We start from the raw sequence: 15,586 nt of genomic DNA on the forward strand, positions 1-15,586 counted from the left end.
GGAGTTGTCCTCCGATAAACTGTGGAGATTGGAGTGTCTTCCAACCCTCATCACCCAGAATGAGGGGTCGCTTCTGCATCCCAACCTCCAGTCTCTGGCTCTCACGGCCTGGATGTTGAGAGCTTAGAATTCGCCTCCTTGGGTCTTTCAGAGGGTGCTTTTCCCTGTCCTTTCCCACTCAGTGGATGCAGGCACATTGGTTCGCCTTTCCCTGCCTTTCCCACTTATCTGAGCCTCCAGAGTGTTATTATTTACCTCTTTTGCCTCTGCTTTCCTCACAGCGTTAAAAGAAAAAATAATTAAAGTCGCGTCGCGCTTTAGCGCAGCGATCTTGGAAAAGAGGTTTTTTTCTTGAGATTCTTCTGCAGGACCGGAGCTGTGATACTCGGTCCAGTGAGGTAAGAGTGTTTTCTGACTCCTCCGGGGTGGGCCCACGATTGGGACGTTTTTGGCGCGAACCGCCATTTTTGAATTTTACTGCCGTTTTCGGCGATGGCTGCGGAGACTGTAAAGCGCTGTTCTAAATGTAGCAAGCGCAAATCAGCAGCGGGGCTCTGTAATTCGTGCTGTACAGACAGTAGAGCCAGCCCGAGCATGGCGAGCGGTGATCTTTCGCGCTCTGAGCTGGCAGCGGACGCCATTTTGGATTTTCCACATGGTGTGGCCTCCGTTGCGACGGAGAGCCCTGAATCCGGGGGGGGGGGGGGGTCCTCTGAGTGAGGCTAATAATAGAGCTGATAGCCCTGGGCAGGATCCGGGCGGTCAGGGAGCGGTTTTCTCCCCTGATTTTGTTTTAATACTGCATAGGGCATACATGCTTAAAAGAGCTCTTCTACAGGGTTCTTCGGACCCTCTGCCTGCTTCCCCGGTGGATCCTGGCCTTTTGGAGTTGGCTTTGCCTGTTTCTTATCCTCCTGATAAACGTAGACGGGCTAATTCCCCTTCTGAGTGTGGCGCACCCCCCTTTTCTCCCCCCCGTGGTTGGGCTATGAGGATTCTGGCAGAACTTCTTGGGCTGAGGAGCCAGAGTTGGGTGCAGAATTGCCACAGGAGCTTGATGATCCGTCTGCGGTGAGGATTTTCCACCGCGAGGAGCTGCCAGCGCTTATTTCAGATGCCTTACAAGCTCTCTCGATTGAAGATCCTGGGAGTGGCACAGCCTCCTCTGTTAATCCAAGGATGGCTAGTACCAGAAAGCCTGCTCGAGCCTTTCCTTTGCATGACTCCATCCAAGAGCTTATTTTGGCTCAATGGGCTGACCCCGAGGGACCTTTGAAGGTTGCCAGGGCTATGGGGCAATTATACCCTCTGAGTGAAGAACATTTGGCTCGCTTTGCAATGCCTAAAGTGGATGCCCTGGTCACGGCTGTGACAAAGAGAACTACCCTCCCTGTTGAAGGAGGTGTTGCCCTGAAGGATATTCAAGACCACAGGCTTGATTCAGCTCTGAAGCGGTCCTTTGATATGGCAGATCTCACTGTTTGGGCGTCTGCAAGCAGTTGTTATGCTGCTAGAGCTTGCCTGGCTTGGTTACAGCAGGCAGTGGAACAGCCCAGTGATGGAGCGGAGACCTTATCTGAAGTGGCTCCGCGGATGGAGTCGGCCTTGTCCTTTTTGGCTGACGCCCTTTATGATATGGTCAGAGCTTCGGCTAAGCAAATGGCTGTAGCAGTGGTGGCTCGCCGCACTCTTTGGCTATGACATTGGGCGGTGGACATGGCCTCTAAGCAAAGGTTGGTGAAGTTGCCTTTTCAAGGCCTTCTCCTGTTTGGTGAGGAGCTGGAAAACATTGTTAAAGGCCTGGGGGATTCCAAACCTCAGCGCTTGCCTGAAGATAGGCCGAAGCCTTCCTCTATGGGTCAGGCGGTCCGCTCCTCTTACAGACCTCGCTTCCGTGAAGCTAGAAAGTACCGCTCAGGGCATGCTGCTGGGTTCACTTCTCGTGCCCGCTTTCAGCAGAGAAACTCCTTTCGCTCGGACAAACGTTCCGCAGCTGCCGGTTCAAGGCCTGGAGTTCAGGGGCGACCCTCTCAATGATGGTGCGCTGGCTCTCTCCTCGTTTCCTGTCATAGGAGGAAGACTTTCCCTCTTTTTCGAGGAGTGGGCCAAAATCTCCGCAGATCAGTGGGTCTTGGACCTGATCAGAGACGGATACTGAATAGAATTCGATGCCCCGGTGAGAGACATGTTTGTGGAGTCCCGATGTGGTTCTGCCGCCAAACGGGCGGCGGTAGAGGAGACTCTGCACAGTCTGTGCTAGATAGGGGCTGTGACCCCGGTGCCTCCCGCCGAACAAGGTCTAGGCCGCTACTCCATTTACTTTGTGGTGCCACGAAAAGGCGGGTCTTTTCGCCCGATCCTGGACTTAAAAGAGTTAAACAAGTCCTTAAGAGTGCGGCATTTTCACATGGAAACCCTGCGCTCCGTCATTGCGGTGGTACAGCCAGGAGAGTTTCTCACGTCTGTGGACCTGAAAGAAGCTTACTTGCACATACCAATTGGGCCCCCGCACCAGAAGTTTCTGCGGTTTGCGGTGTTGGGAAAACATTTCCAGTTTCGGGCCTTGCCTTTTGGCCTCGCCACAGCTCCCCGAACCTTCTCCAAGGTAATGGTGGTAGTAGCTGCCTTTCTCAGGCGAGAGGGTATCCGGGTTCACCCGTACCTAGACGACTGGCTCATCAGAGCAGACTCAGAAAAAGAGTCATCTAGCTACAGCCAGAGTGGTTTCAGTCCTTCAATCTCTGGGCTTGGTCGTCAATATGGCCAAAAGTTACCTGACCCCCTCGCAATCTCTAGAATATTTGGGGGCCAGGTTCGACACAGCCTCGAGCTATGTGTTTCTTCCCAAACAAAGGCGGTGCAAGCTTCAGAATCATGTCCGTCTGCTCCTGAGGATGCCCCGCCCGCGAGCTTGGGACATTGTCCAGCGGTTGGGATCGATGACGGCCACCTTGGAAGTGGTGCCATGGGCGAGAGTACACCCGAGACCTCTACAGTATTCTCTACTTCAACGATGGTCTCCAGTATCTCAGGATTATCAGTGCAGACTTTCTTGGCTCCCTGCGGCCTGCCTCAGTATGGAGTGGTGGCTCTCGGACAGCATGTTGCGGCGGGGAATGCTGCTGGTGCTCCCCGTTTGCTGTCTAGTGGTGACAGATGCCAGCCTGAAGGGCTGGGGTGCACATTGCCAGGGGAAGCATGCCCAGGGTCTGTGGACGCCCGATGAGTCAGAGTGGTCTATCATCCGCCTGGAGTTGAAAATGGTGTTTCTGGCTCTTCTGGCCTTTCAAGTGACCCTGGAAGGATTGGCTGTCCGAGTGATGTCTGACAACACGACAGCAGTGGCCTACATAAATCGACAAGGCGGCACTCAGTGCAGAGCTCTAGCCGCGCAGGCCGAACAAATTTGCCACTGGGCCGAGCTGCATCTACAGTCCCTGTCAGCAGCTCACATTGCAGGTCAGAGAAACGTGCAAGCCGACTATCTAAGCAGGCATCAGATCGATCCAGCGGAGTGGGAACTAGCAGATGATGTATTCCTGCAGATATGTGCCAAATGGGACAAGCCAGTGATGGATCTTATGGCAACCAGTTCCAATGCCAAAGTCCCGTGCTTCTTCAGCAGACGGAGGGATCCTCGCGCTGCCGGGTTGGATGCCTTGGCTCAACCCTGGCCCCTGGGCTTGCTGTATGTCTTCCCTCCGTGGCCCTTGGTCCTGCGGATTCGGCTGCATCCAGGAGAAGTGGTACTCATCGCCCCGGATTGGCACAGGAGGCCTTGGTATGCGGACCTCCGACAGATGCTGTTGGAGGCTCCCTTTCCGTTACCTCTGGTTCCGCACCTGTTGTCACAGGGTCCGGTGGCCATGGAGGACGCCTGCCGCTTTGGTCTTATGGCATGGCGATTGAGAGGGCGCAATTGAGAGATAAAGGCTACTCAAGGTAATTTCCACTCTCCTGCAGGCCCGTAAGCGCTCCACTTCCGTGGCTTATGCCAGGATTTGGCGCCAGTTTGAAGTCTGGTGTGTTTCAAGAGCGCTTTCTCCGTTGCGGGCTTCTGTCTCGCCGATTCTGGATTTTTTGCAGGATGGTGTACACAAAGGCTTGGCCTATAATTCCCTGCGGGTGCAAGTGGCAGCATTGGCCTCCCTGCGTGGCAAGGTTGAAGGCGTGTCCTTAGCTGCTCATCCAGATGTGGCACAATTTCTTAGAGGGGTGCTTCGGCTCCGTCCTCCCGTGTGGGCACCTTGTCCAGGTTGGAACCTGAGGTTAGTATTGAAGGTCCGTCAGGGGGCTCCCTTTGAACCGCTTTGGCGTGCATCAGAGAGAGATTTGACACTGAAGGCCGTCTTTTTAGTGGCCATTACCTCGGCGAGACAGGTGTCAGAGCTCCAGGCACTGTCCTGTAGAGACCTTTTTCTACAATTCTCAGTCAGGGGTCACGGTTCGGATCGTGCCTTCCTTCATGCCTAAGGTGGTTTCAGCGTTTCACCTAAACCAGCCTGTTTTTCTTCCCTCCTTTGTTGCGGAGGAGTTTCCAGGTTCATTTGGGCAGTTGCACCTTTTGGATGTGCGCAGGACTCTGTTGCAGTATCTGCGAATTACAAATTCTTTCAGGACCTCTGATCATCTTTTTATGCTGTTTGCAGGTCCTCGCAGAGGGTCTTCAGCGTCTAAAGCCACTATTGCCCGTTGGCTCAAAGAAGCTATCTTTTCAGCATATCTGCTGTCTGGCCGGGCTCCGCCTGAAGCCTTTAAGGCACATTCCACAAGAGCGATTTCCTCTTCCTGGGCGGAAACTGGAGCACTATCTCTTCATGAGATTTGCAGTGCTGCAACATGGGCTTCTAAGCTCTCTTTAGCCCAACATTACAGGCTGGATGTGGCTGCCAGGAGGGATGCACGTTTTGGAGCACAGGTGCTAGCACATGGTGTGGCTTGTTCCCACCCTATTAGGGATTGCTTTGTTACATCCCATATGTAATGATCTGCTTGATGACAAGGAAGGGAAAATTAGGTTCTTACCATGATAATTTTCTTTCCTTTAGTCATAGCAGATGAAGCCATGAGCCCTCCCTGTATGATTGTCTGTATTGCAGTGATTCTGATTTTAGGTGCTGTTCTTGTTTCCTGAAGTTATATTCCATCCTTGGGGAGTCGGAAATCAGTCTTCAGGATTCTTGTTACAGTTATAGGAGGATGAGTTCATTCCCTCCAGTTCATGTTTTGGGAGGATGAGTTCATTCCCTCCAGTTCATGTTTTGGGAGGATGAGATTATTCCCTCCAGGAGGATGCAAGTATTCCCTCTGTTTATACAAAGTGGAGGATGAGTTTATTCCCTCCTTTTTTTGAGTTCATGCCCTTGTTAAGGGGCCATCGTTCGCTGTGAGGAAAGTTCATGTTATTCCCATTGCGGTTTGCCATACTGCTTTGGAAGCTTCAAATACTGAAGAGGCAGTGGAGCTAGCTGGTCATGAGGCACTGAGAAAAGTTGAGTGCTCTCTATCTCCCCCTGCTGGTTGATGGACACAACCCATACGTAATGGCTTCATCTGCTATGACTAAAGGAAAGAAAATTATCATGGTAAGAACCTAATTTTCCCTTCTTTGATTGGGAGCCAGTGCAGTTTTTCTCTGGGGGGTTTGGCGCTTTTGAATCACGTTTTTCCAAATATAAGCCTGGCTGCTGTGTTTTGAGCAGTCTGAAGTTTCTTTATAATTTGTTCTTTGCATCTCGCATAAATTCCATTGCAGTAGTCTACATGGCTTAGTACCATTGATTGTATCAAGTTGCAAAATATTTCCTTGGGAAGAATGGTTTCACGCTTTTGAGTTTCCACATTGAGTGGAACATTTTCTTTGTTGTAGATTTCACTTGGTTCTCTAGTGTGAGGTTACGGTCGATTGTGACACCGAGAATTTTCAGGCTGTCTGAGATAGGGATGGTATAATCTGGGGTGTTTGTTTGTGGGTTTGTTCGTAATGTATTGGGATGAGAGGATGAGACAGTGTGTTTTTTCTGTGTTGAGTTTTAGTTGAAATGCGTTTGCCCATGAGTCCATGATATTCAAGCTGAGCTTGATTTCGTTGGTGATTTCTGTCAGATCACGTTTGTAAGGAATGTATATTGTGACATTGTCTGCATAGATGAAAGGGTTAAGGCCTTGGTTGGATAAGGATTTGGTTAATGGGGTCATCATTAGGTTGAAAAGGATTGGTGATAGTGATGATCCTTGAGGTACTCCGCATTCTGTTTTCCACGGTGGTGATATGTTTGAGCTTGATTTCACTTGATATGTTCTAGTGGGTGTATACTAAAATATATATACTGTACCCATTTTTTTCGCTTTTACAGTGTTTTCTTTTTTTCTGTATTTAATGAATAAATCTACAATATTTGCCTTTTGATCTCTATTCCTTAAATTTGAATTTTAAAAGTAATGCATGAGAATCCAGAAAATCCAAAAATCCGAACTGAACCAATCTCCGAGCGGTCCAGATTTTTGGATTTGTACTGTAAATCCTATTTTTTCTCAAAGTGGGATCTTGAAAATGGGCATGGGATTTTGATATGTCCTACACATCAATGCCTCTGACAAATAGGGCTGGCCCGCTCCCAGAGATTATCTCAATCTCTTGGAGAACCGGGCAGTCTTGCTTGGTTGGGTATAAGGGGAGCTGGTGGCACAATCACCATTTTTGCCTTTGTCTACCCTCAAGGTCCTTGTCCTGTCCCTCAGTTTCTGCTGTCTCATTGAAAAAGTAGCTGGAGTTTGTTTCTTTGCTCCTTCAGCTGTTGAAGGTGTGGCTTGCAAACGCTCTGAACATTTCATCTGGTGGGCCAGACTTCTGATGTGTGTGTGTGTGTGTGTGTGTAGGGTGGGGAGTGAGGGAGTAGAGAGGTCTTGAACTACTGGGGAGGGGTAGGCAAGCACAGCTGAAGTTTTGCCTGAGGCCTTGGACACCAGGAACCTCCTGCTGATTCATCCCTTCACCAGCTCAAAACAGACTGACTATTGGAGAATACCTTCCTATTGCTGATGTTAAGCAACTTTTTGTCCCGATTCTGACGGCTTATCATCGAGGAAAATCTGGGTAACGTTGATCTCCTGTCACAATGCTAGGTCACAGAAGACTAGAGACCTTAATTATAAAAATTTCACAGACGTTGATGAGGATGTAATAAAACTTGATGTTCTCTATTTTTGGTAGCTTGTAGATCAGGAGTGGTCAACCATGGTCCTTGAGGGCCACATCCCAGTCAGGTTTTAGGCAATATAGGAAAAAAGGAAATGAACCAATAAGTACGTAAGTACATAAGTAATGCCACACTGGGAAAGACCAAGGGTCCATCGAGCCCAGCATCCTGTCCCCGACAGCGGCCAATCCAGGCCAAGGGCACGTGGCAAGCTTCCATAAGTACATAAGCACTGCCACGCTGGGAAAAGACCAAAGGTCCATCAAGCCCAGCACTCTGTCTCCGACAGCGGCCAATCCAGGCCCCAAGAACCTGGCAAAAACCCAGAATTTAATAACGATCAATGGACTTTTCCTTCAGGAATCTGTCCAGACCCCCTTTAAACTCAGCAAGGCCAGCTGCCGTCACTACCTTCTCCGGCAATGAGTTCCAGAGTCTAACCATACGCTGAGTAAAGAAAAACTTTCTCCAATTTGTTTTAAACCTACCACATTCTAATTTCATCTTGTGTCCCCTACTTCTATTATTGTTAGAAAGCGTAAACAAACGGTTCACATCTGTCCGCTCTACCCACTCATTATTTTGTAGACCTCTATCATATCACCCCTCAGCCGCCTTTTCTCCAGGCTAAAGAGTCCTAGCCGTCTTAACCTCTCTTCATAAGGTTGTCGTCCCATCCCTTTTATCATTTTCATCGCCCTTCTCTGCACCTTCTCCAATTCCTTTATATCTTTTTTGAGATTAGGCGACCAGAACTGAACACAATACTCCAGGTGCGGTCACACCATGGAGAGATATAACGGCATTATAACATCCTCATACTTGTTTTCCATCCCTTTTCTAATAATACTGTTCTAATAATTCTGTTTGCCTTCTTAGCCACCGCAGCACATTGAGCGGAAGATTTCAACGTTCTATCCACGATGACTCCCAGATCCCTTTCTCGGTCCGTAACACCTAAAGCGGAACCTTGCATGACATAGCCGTAATTTGGGTTCCTCCTTCCCACGTGCATCACTTTGCACTTGTCAACGTTGAACTTCATCTGCCATTTGGATGCCCAATCCCCCAGTCTCACGAGGTCCTCTTGTAATCTTTCACACTCCTCCCGCAACGAGACGACCCTGGATAACTTTGTGTCATCTGTGAATTTAATTACCTCACTAGTTACTCCCATCTCAAGGTCATTTATAAATATGTTAAAAAGCAGTGGTCCCAGCACAGACCCCTGAGGGACCCCACTAACTTCTCCATCGAGAATACTTACCATTCAACCCTACTCTCTGCTTCCTGTCTTTTAACCAGCTCTTAATCCATAATAATACACTGCCTCCGATCCCATGACTCTCCAGTTTCCTTTGGAGTCTTTCATGAGGCACTTTGTCAAACGCCTTCTGAAAATCTAGATATACAATATCCACCGGCTCTCCTTTGTCCACATGCTTGTTCACCCCCTCGAAAAAATGCAGTGGATTTGTGAGGCAAGACTTCCCTTCACTAAATGCGTGCTGACTTTGTCTCAGCAGCCCATGCTTTTGTACGTGCTCCGTAATTTTATTCTTAATAATAGCCTCCACCATTTTTCCCAGCACCGACGTCAGACTCACCGGTCTATAATTTCCTGGATCTCCTCTGGAACCCCTTTTAAAAATCGGCGTTACATTGGCCACCCTCCAATCTTCCGGTACCACACCTGATTTTAGGGATAAATTGCATATTACTAACAGCAGCTCCAGAAGTTCATTTTTCAGCTCTATTAATACTGTGGGATGAATACCATCCGGACCCGGCGATTTACTACTCTAGTTTGCAGAACTGCCCCATTACATCCTCCAAGTTTACAGAGAAATCATTTAGTCTTTCTGACTCATCCGCTTCAAATACCTTTTCCGGCACCAGTATCCCTCCCAAATCCTCCTCGGTGAAGACCGAAGCAAAGAATTCATTTAATTTCTCCTCTACAGCTTTGTCTTCCCTGATCGCCCCTTTAACACCACCGTCGTCCAGCGACCCTACTGATTCTTTAGCCGGCTTTCTGCTTTTAATATAGCTAAAAAAAATTTGATATGTGTTTTCGCTTCTATCGCTAACTTTTTTTCAAAGTCCTCCTCAGCCCTCTTTATCTCCTTTTTGCATTTGGCTTGACATTCCTTATGCTTTATCTTATTGTCTTCCGTCGGTTCCCTTCTCCATTTTCTGAAGGATTGTTTTTTGGCTCTAATAGCTTCCTTTACTTTACCGTTTAGCCACGCCGGCTGACGTTTGGTCTTTTTTCCTCTTTTTCTAATAAGCGGAATACATTCCCAAACATACAAACATTCTATACATGCTATTCCTGGAATTGTGGATTTTTCCCAAGTCCATGTAGTAGAGGTTTATTGACTTGTCCTTTAGGAAACTGTGTAACCCCTTTTTAAACTCTGCCAAGCTAACCGCCTTCACCACGTTCTCCGGCAATGAATTCCAGAGTTTAATTATGCGTTGGGTGAAGAAAGATTTTCTCCGATTTGTTTTAATTTGCTACACTGTAGTTTCATCGCATGCCCCCTAGTCATAGTATTTTTGGAAAGTGTGAACAGATGCTTCACATCCACCTGTTCCACTCCACTCATTATTTTATATACCTCTATCATATCTCCCCTCAGCCGTCTCTTTTCCAAGCTGAAAGCCCTAGCCTCCTTAGTCTTTCTTCATAGGGAAGTCGTCCCATCCCCGCTATCATTTTAGTCGCCCTTCGCTGCACCTTTTCCAATTTTACTATATCTTTCTTGAGATGCAGCAACCAGAATTGAACACAATACTCAAGGTGCGGTCGCACCATGGAGCAATACAACGGCATTATAACATCCTCACACCTGCTTTCCATACCTTTCCTAATAATACCCAACGTTCTATTCGCTCTCCTAGCCGCAGCAGCACACTGAGCAGAAGTACATAAGTATGTCAGTAATGCCACAATGGGAAAAGACCAAGGGTCCATCGAGCCCAGCATCCTGTCCACGACAGGGGCCAATCCAGGCCAAGGGCACCTGGCAAGCTTTCCAAATGTACAAACATTCTATACGTGTTATTCCTGGAATTGTGGATTTTTCCCAAGTCCATTTAGTAGCGGTTTATGGACTTGTCCTTCAGGAAACCGTCTAACCCCTTTTTAAACTCTGCCAAGCTAACCGCCTTCACCACGTTCTCAGGCAACAAATTCCAGAGTTTAATTACGCGTTGGGTGAAGAAAAATTTTCTCCGATTTGTTTTAAATTTACTACACTGTAGTTTCATCGCATGCCCCCTAGTCCTAGTATTTTTGGAAAGCGTGAACAGACGCTTCACATCCACTTGTTCCACTCCATTCATTATTTTATATACCTCTATCATGTCTCCCCTCAGCCGTCTCTTCGTCAAGCTGAAAAGCCCTAGCCTCCTTAGTCTTTCTTCATAGGGAAGTCGTCCCATCCCCGCTATCATTTTAGTCGCCCTTCACTGCACCTTTTCCAATTCCACTATATCTTTCTTGAGATGCGGCGACCAGAATTGAACACAATACTCATCTCTACCAAATCTGCTACTCTAGCCTCGAGAGAACGAACGCTCTCTGAGGTCTAGGAGCTCTTTGCATCGGGCACTCACATTTGACATCTCACCAACTTGGAGATAATCATAGATATGGCAGTCAACGCAAAATAGATCCTACACTGCCTGTCAGACTCTATCTGTTACTGCAAGTTAATGGGATTACTTCACTCGGTAGAAAACACAGCACCTTCCTGAAGGGAAAAATTATTTTACCCCGCAAGAGAAGGAACCCGCGCATGCAAGGTGGGAATGCTGCCTCGAGCTTTTAAAGAAACAGTACGCTGGGCAGCATTTCTACCCTGGGCTCTGGATGACATCACCCACATGTGAGAATTAGCTGATCTGCTTGTCCTCTGAGAACTAACCTAACTCTATCCAAAACAGTTAGATGCTGGATTAACGGCCACCTTCCTCCAGTATTTTCACCTTTCTTGCTTTGCACCCCATTCAGACTGGTATTAAAATTAAATACGTAGGGATTATTTTTGACAGTAGAGTAACTCTTGAATCACTGGAATTTTGTGTGGGTACACTGTTTTTCTGTATGACTTTTCTCAGATCACACTGTTCCTCATACTAGTAGGTAGGAATCTTTCAACTAGACTACTGTAATGTGGTCAATGCCAAGATTCCTGAGGTTCTCCTTCATTGTTTGCCCAGAACATGGTTGTCAGGATCCTCTGTTTTGGTAGATGGTTTGAGCAAGTGACCTTGCTTCTTAAACATCACTATTTGGCTCCTGATTAAGTTTAGAATTCAGTGCAAGATTATCACCTTAATTCAAGGTTCTGAATACCAATGTCTCTCTTAATATCCCCTACACTCCATCCCGTGCTTTCTGTTCGCTTGAAGATTTGTTTCCATTTTCCTGGCCTCCCCTCCTTTTATTTCAGGTTTTTTCTACTCATGCTTTCCTTTCTGTATTTGTTGTTCTTTTCATTTCTTTTTGTTGATCATTGTAAACTGTGCTTTGCCAATTCCTAATGTAAGGTAGTCCAATAAACTCTCTCTCTCTATCTATATATATATCTATCTATATATATCTATATATATCTATATATCTATATATATTTTAAGGCCCTGTTTACTAAGCCGTGCTGTAGGAGCAAACATTTTTAGTGCACTCTAGTGCAAGTCACCCATAGGAATATATGGGTGTGTCAAGCATTAGCACATGCTAAAAACACTAGCACGCCTTAGTAAACAGGGCCCTTAATCTCTTTATATTTCTATATATAAATTGTATTTAGCGTTAATATGAGTGCCTTAAGGAGACCCATGTGCTGGAATTGTATAGGGTTTAATTTTTTCAATATACTGCTATCCTACTTCTAAATAGAGGGAAATTGTGCAGACTGGCTACAAGTAGTGGACCTCAAGGAGTTTCTTTTTGTTGGCCCAGAGTATATGGGAAAATAGAAGTTGTGTTACACTACCCAATGGCTTTTGAAATAATATATTTCGCATAATGGAGTTTCATTTTAAATGACTATAGCATCAGTATGCCAAGTTTCACTGTCAAATGTAGGCTAAAACCATAGCTGTTAGAGCACTTCGCTATATTGTACTTTTACGTAGTAAGCTTTACTGTGGAGTTAGCAGGCCAGTACACCTTTGGTTAGCAATATAACTTGTGGCTTGGGTTTTCTGGTTTGGACTTTTTTTTTTAAACGTACGTAGTATAGGATCTTGTCGATTTCTCTGGGCGTGTCTGTTCATTTGGCCGTGCCTTCTAAGAAATGCAGAGAGATGTGCGCTTGCGTGCTCGTGTAGTTCGTCGTCACTGCGTGCGTGTGCCTAGCTGGGATAACTAACCTCGCCCCTGGTGTTCTTCGGAGTAGCGTGTTAGTGAAGGAGTAGGCAAGGGGGCCTCTATTAATAAAGGAATTTTAAAAGCGACAAGGCACCGACGTTTGGCGATCAAGGAGAGATTTTGTGTTGACGTTGTCTTTTCAACCTTTAGTGCCGTAACTGTTGGGGGATTTCACAGTTTGGAGTCCAGAGAACTTCTGAGAAGCCGTTTGTGTTTGGCTCGCAAATGAAAACAGTGCGCATAACCAGCGCCGGGGAGCGGAATTTGGATAATGAAGTTTACATTGTACAATCCTGGTTTGACCAACATCCGATTGGATTACTTCTCAAAGTTTTAAATATTGTTGTAGGAATCGATTTGTAAAGATTATTAGTTTGTAGACTATAACGTACTAATTATGGCTTCGCGCTCTTCAGGGTTTTCCCTAGGATTTTAAGTTTTCTTGATTCCTCAAGAACTCGTCCACTGTGGAGTTCATGCTTTGCATAGTTTTAAAGTTTGAGGTATCCAGGAGGTGCCTCGTACCTATTTTTGTTTCTATGGGGAAGCGAAATGAACTGCTGCTTAACTACTCATGACGGGAAAAGCTTCGTACAGCGTTTTGTATTCGTGGAAGGGAGTGCTGTTTACATGTTTATCAGGAAGTAAGAACAGGAAAAATAAAGGTAAATCTCTAATTTGTTTTACATGTAAACGTTTTAGACAGTGGAGAGAGAAAATGTGTCTTTATTCACCAGCCCAGATCGGCAAGCTGTTGTAGTTCTGATTTTGTAATTAATGATTTTGATCATGTAATCAGATCGATGGGTTTGTTTTGTGATTTTTTTTTCATTTATGCAGTGTAAAACGAACCTTTTTTTTTCTTTTTTTACAGCTCTATTTTATTTTGTATTTGGCTGCAGAAGAGCGAGTGGAAAAAACTGTTAAAAACTAACTTGCATTGCAGAATAGGGTATGCCGCGGTAACCTGACACTTCCAGGCTTGTTCTCAGTCACTCTGTACAGAATGACTAGGACGCTGGCTATTGGATCCATTTTTGAGCAGCAAAACGACGGATCCACCATGAAACAAAGCGTAACCGAAATATACATAAAAAAAACTTAGAAAATTTAGTTCTGGTCGCCCATTAGTAGCTGCGCATTGGTAAGACCTGGGTTTGATGCCCTGCGGTCGGGTGTATTACAGAAGGCTATGTTGAGAGTCTCCATAGGAGGGAGTTCCTCATTGTATTAACAGCTACGCCTAGGGGGTAATTCTATAACAGTATTATAGACGCTGGTTACGGTGCCTGTGTTAAGCCCAGCGCTTTATCAATTGTAGTGGGCTGAGAATCTGGAGAATGGGGCTCGATTCCCACAACCGCCTTGTCTTTCAACCTTCCATTAAGGGCAAAAGTACCTGCAGATAATAAATGTGCTTTGGTTATTCCACAGAAAGTTGGTATACCAAAATCCATTTTAACCCCTCATCCCCAAGGCTGTAGGAGAGTGGTGCAGTCGCACGGAGGGCAAAAGTGGTGAGGGGCAGCCCAGCAGTCTCCTCGTATTACCAGGGGGGTGGGGGGGGGGGGGCTCACAGAGTGCAACTATAGTTTGGTGTAGTCCTGTGTAAGATTAATCTGTAACTAAAGGGCTTATTTTTCTTCACAAAATACTAATACAGGTGGCAGTGAATGCACACCAAGGCATGATCTCTTCAGGCAGCCCTATAGCTAGTCTAAATGCTCATGCATGAATGGATATAAACGATAGTATTAGATAATTTACACAGGTACATATGCACTTCGCCCATTCCCATTGGCAAAGTACATACCATCAAAGCAAGATGCATACTTTTCTGCTAGTCAGTGTTCCACAAGAGATCATTTGGCATGTGTACATGACTAGAATACTGTCATTTACACACCCTGCCACCTAAAACTAGGTGACTATAGAATTACCCCCCCCCCCCTACTGCCCGGATTTAGTGCCTACAAGTATATAGTTGGTAAAAATTTTGTATGTGGTGGCCTCAGTTGAGAAGGATCTGTTTTGGTATGCTAAAATGTCTTTGTAGAAGATGTAGAAGAGCTGCCAAATTCTCTGATAGGTGGGAATGAAGACTCATGGAGAAAGAGATGTAGATGGAAGTTCAGAAGAGTAAAAAGCCACCCCTCCCCAAGTTATTGATCTGCTGTGTAACACTTGTAGTATTGATACGTGTATCCTACATTATCTGGAAATACATAGACCAGTTCAACGTGGCTAACAGATTAACCTGAGAACATTACAATGATAGTAATTTAAACAGGAAAGGTAGTTAATAAAATTGGGAAGATGAACGCTGAAATTTCAGATTTAGAAACAAATACAGGATACAGTTTGATTATGACCAACTAACTCTTTATTGTAGTTTTCCTTCATGCCTTTTAAATAGTAGCAATTGGAAAGTACAGTGAATGGGAAATTAGAGAGCTGCATGGGAATGAGGATGGACTGAGGACCGCAGGATGGACCCAGGTCCTGCAGGGTTCCTGCAGGACAGTATGGTGATCTGAGCTTTGCTTTCCCTCCCCCAAGCTGCAGGGTGCCCTCCCCGCACATACCTCAAGGCACCCCTGGTGGTCTAGTGGTTTCTTTGGGGCAGGAAAGATCCCCACTCCTGCCCCCGCTGCTGCTGATACTTCAAGCGGCGGCATCGTGAGACTTCCGCGGAAGTCTTGTGAGGCCACCACTTGAAGTCTCTGCAGCCATTTTAAAGAAGTGGCGACAGTGAGAGGATCAGCAGCAGCAGGCAGGAAAGTGGGGGGATCCTTCCTGCCCCAAAGAAGCCGCTTGACCACCAGGGTGCCTTGAGATATGTGTGGGGAGGGCACCTAGGGTTGGAGAAGAAGTGGATGCAGTCATTTGTGTACATGGGTGGGAGAGAGGGGGCTGTAAAAATGATGAGAGTCTGGGTGCAGGAAGGAGGGAAAAAAGATTGGTAAGGGGCAAGGAGGTTAGATTGAGAACAGGAGATGGTACA

General features: G+C 46.4%; 1 protein-coding gene across 6 annotated transcripts in view; it reads left to right on the top strand.

Moving 5' to 3' along the window:
- The window catches only part of SIAH1 (siah E3 ubiquitin protein ligase 1), a 91,386-nt gene that overhangs the window by 29,004 nt on the left and 46,796 nt on the right, over positions 1–15,586 (top strand). For 2 of the 6 annotated variants that reach the window (XM_030204365.1, XM_030204368.1), the window contains exon 1: positions 13,164–13,247. The exons of 2 other annotated variants lie outside the window; for them this stretch is intronic. Coding sequence is in view for 1 of the 4 variants with exons in the window: in XM_030204364.1 (XP_030060224.1) it covers positions 13,157–13,247 (91 nt within the window). In the remaining 3 variants the exon portion in view is untranslated. Of the gene's footprint in view, positions 1–12,578; positions 13,248–13,702; positions 13,727–15,586 lie in introns of those variants that run through there. 2 more of the 6 variants (XM_030204364.1, XM_030204369.1) reach the window with 2 other exon arrangements.

The sequence above is a fragment of the Microcaecilia unicolor genome, chromosome 5 (genome assembly GCF_901765095.1).
Source record: "Microcaecilia unicolor chromosome 5, aMicUni1.1, whole genome shotgun sequence".
Classification (NCBI taxonomy): domain Eukaryota; kingdom Metazoa; phylum Chordata; class Amphibia; order Gymnophiona; family Siphonopidae; genus Microcaecilia; species Microcaecilia unicolor.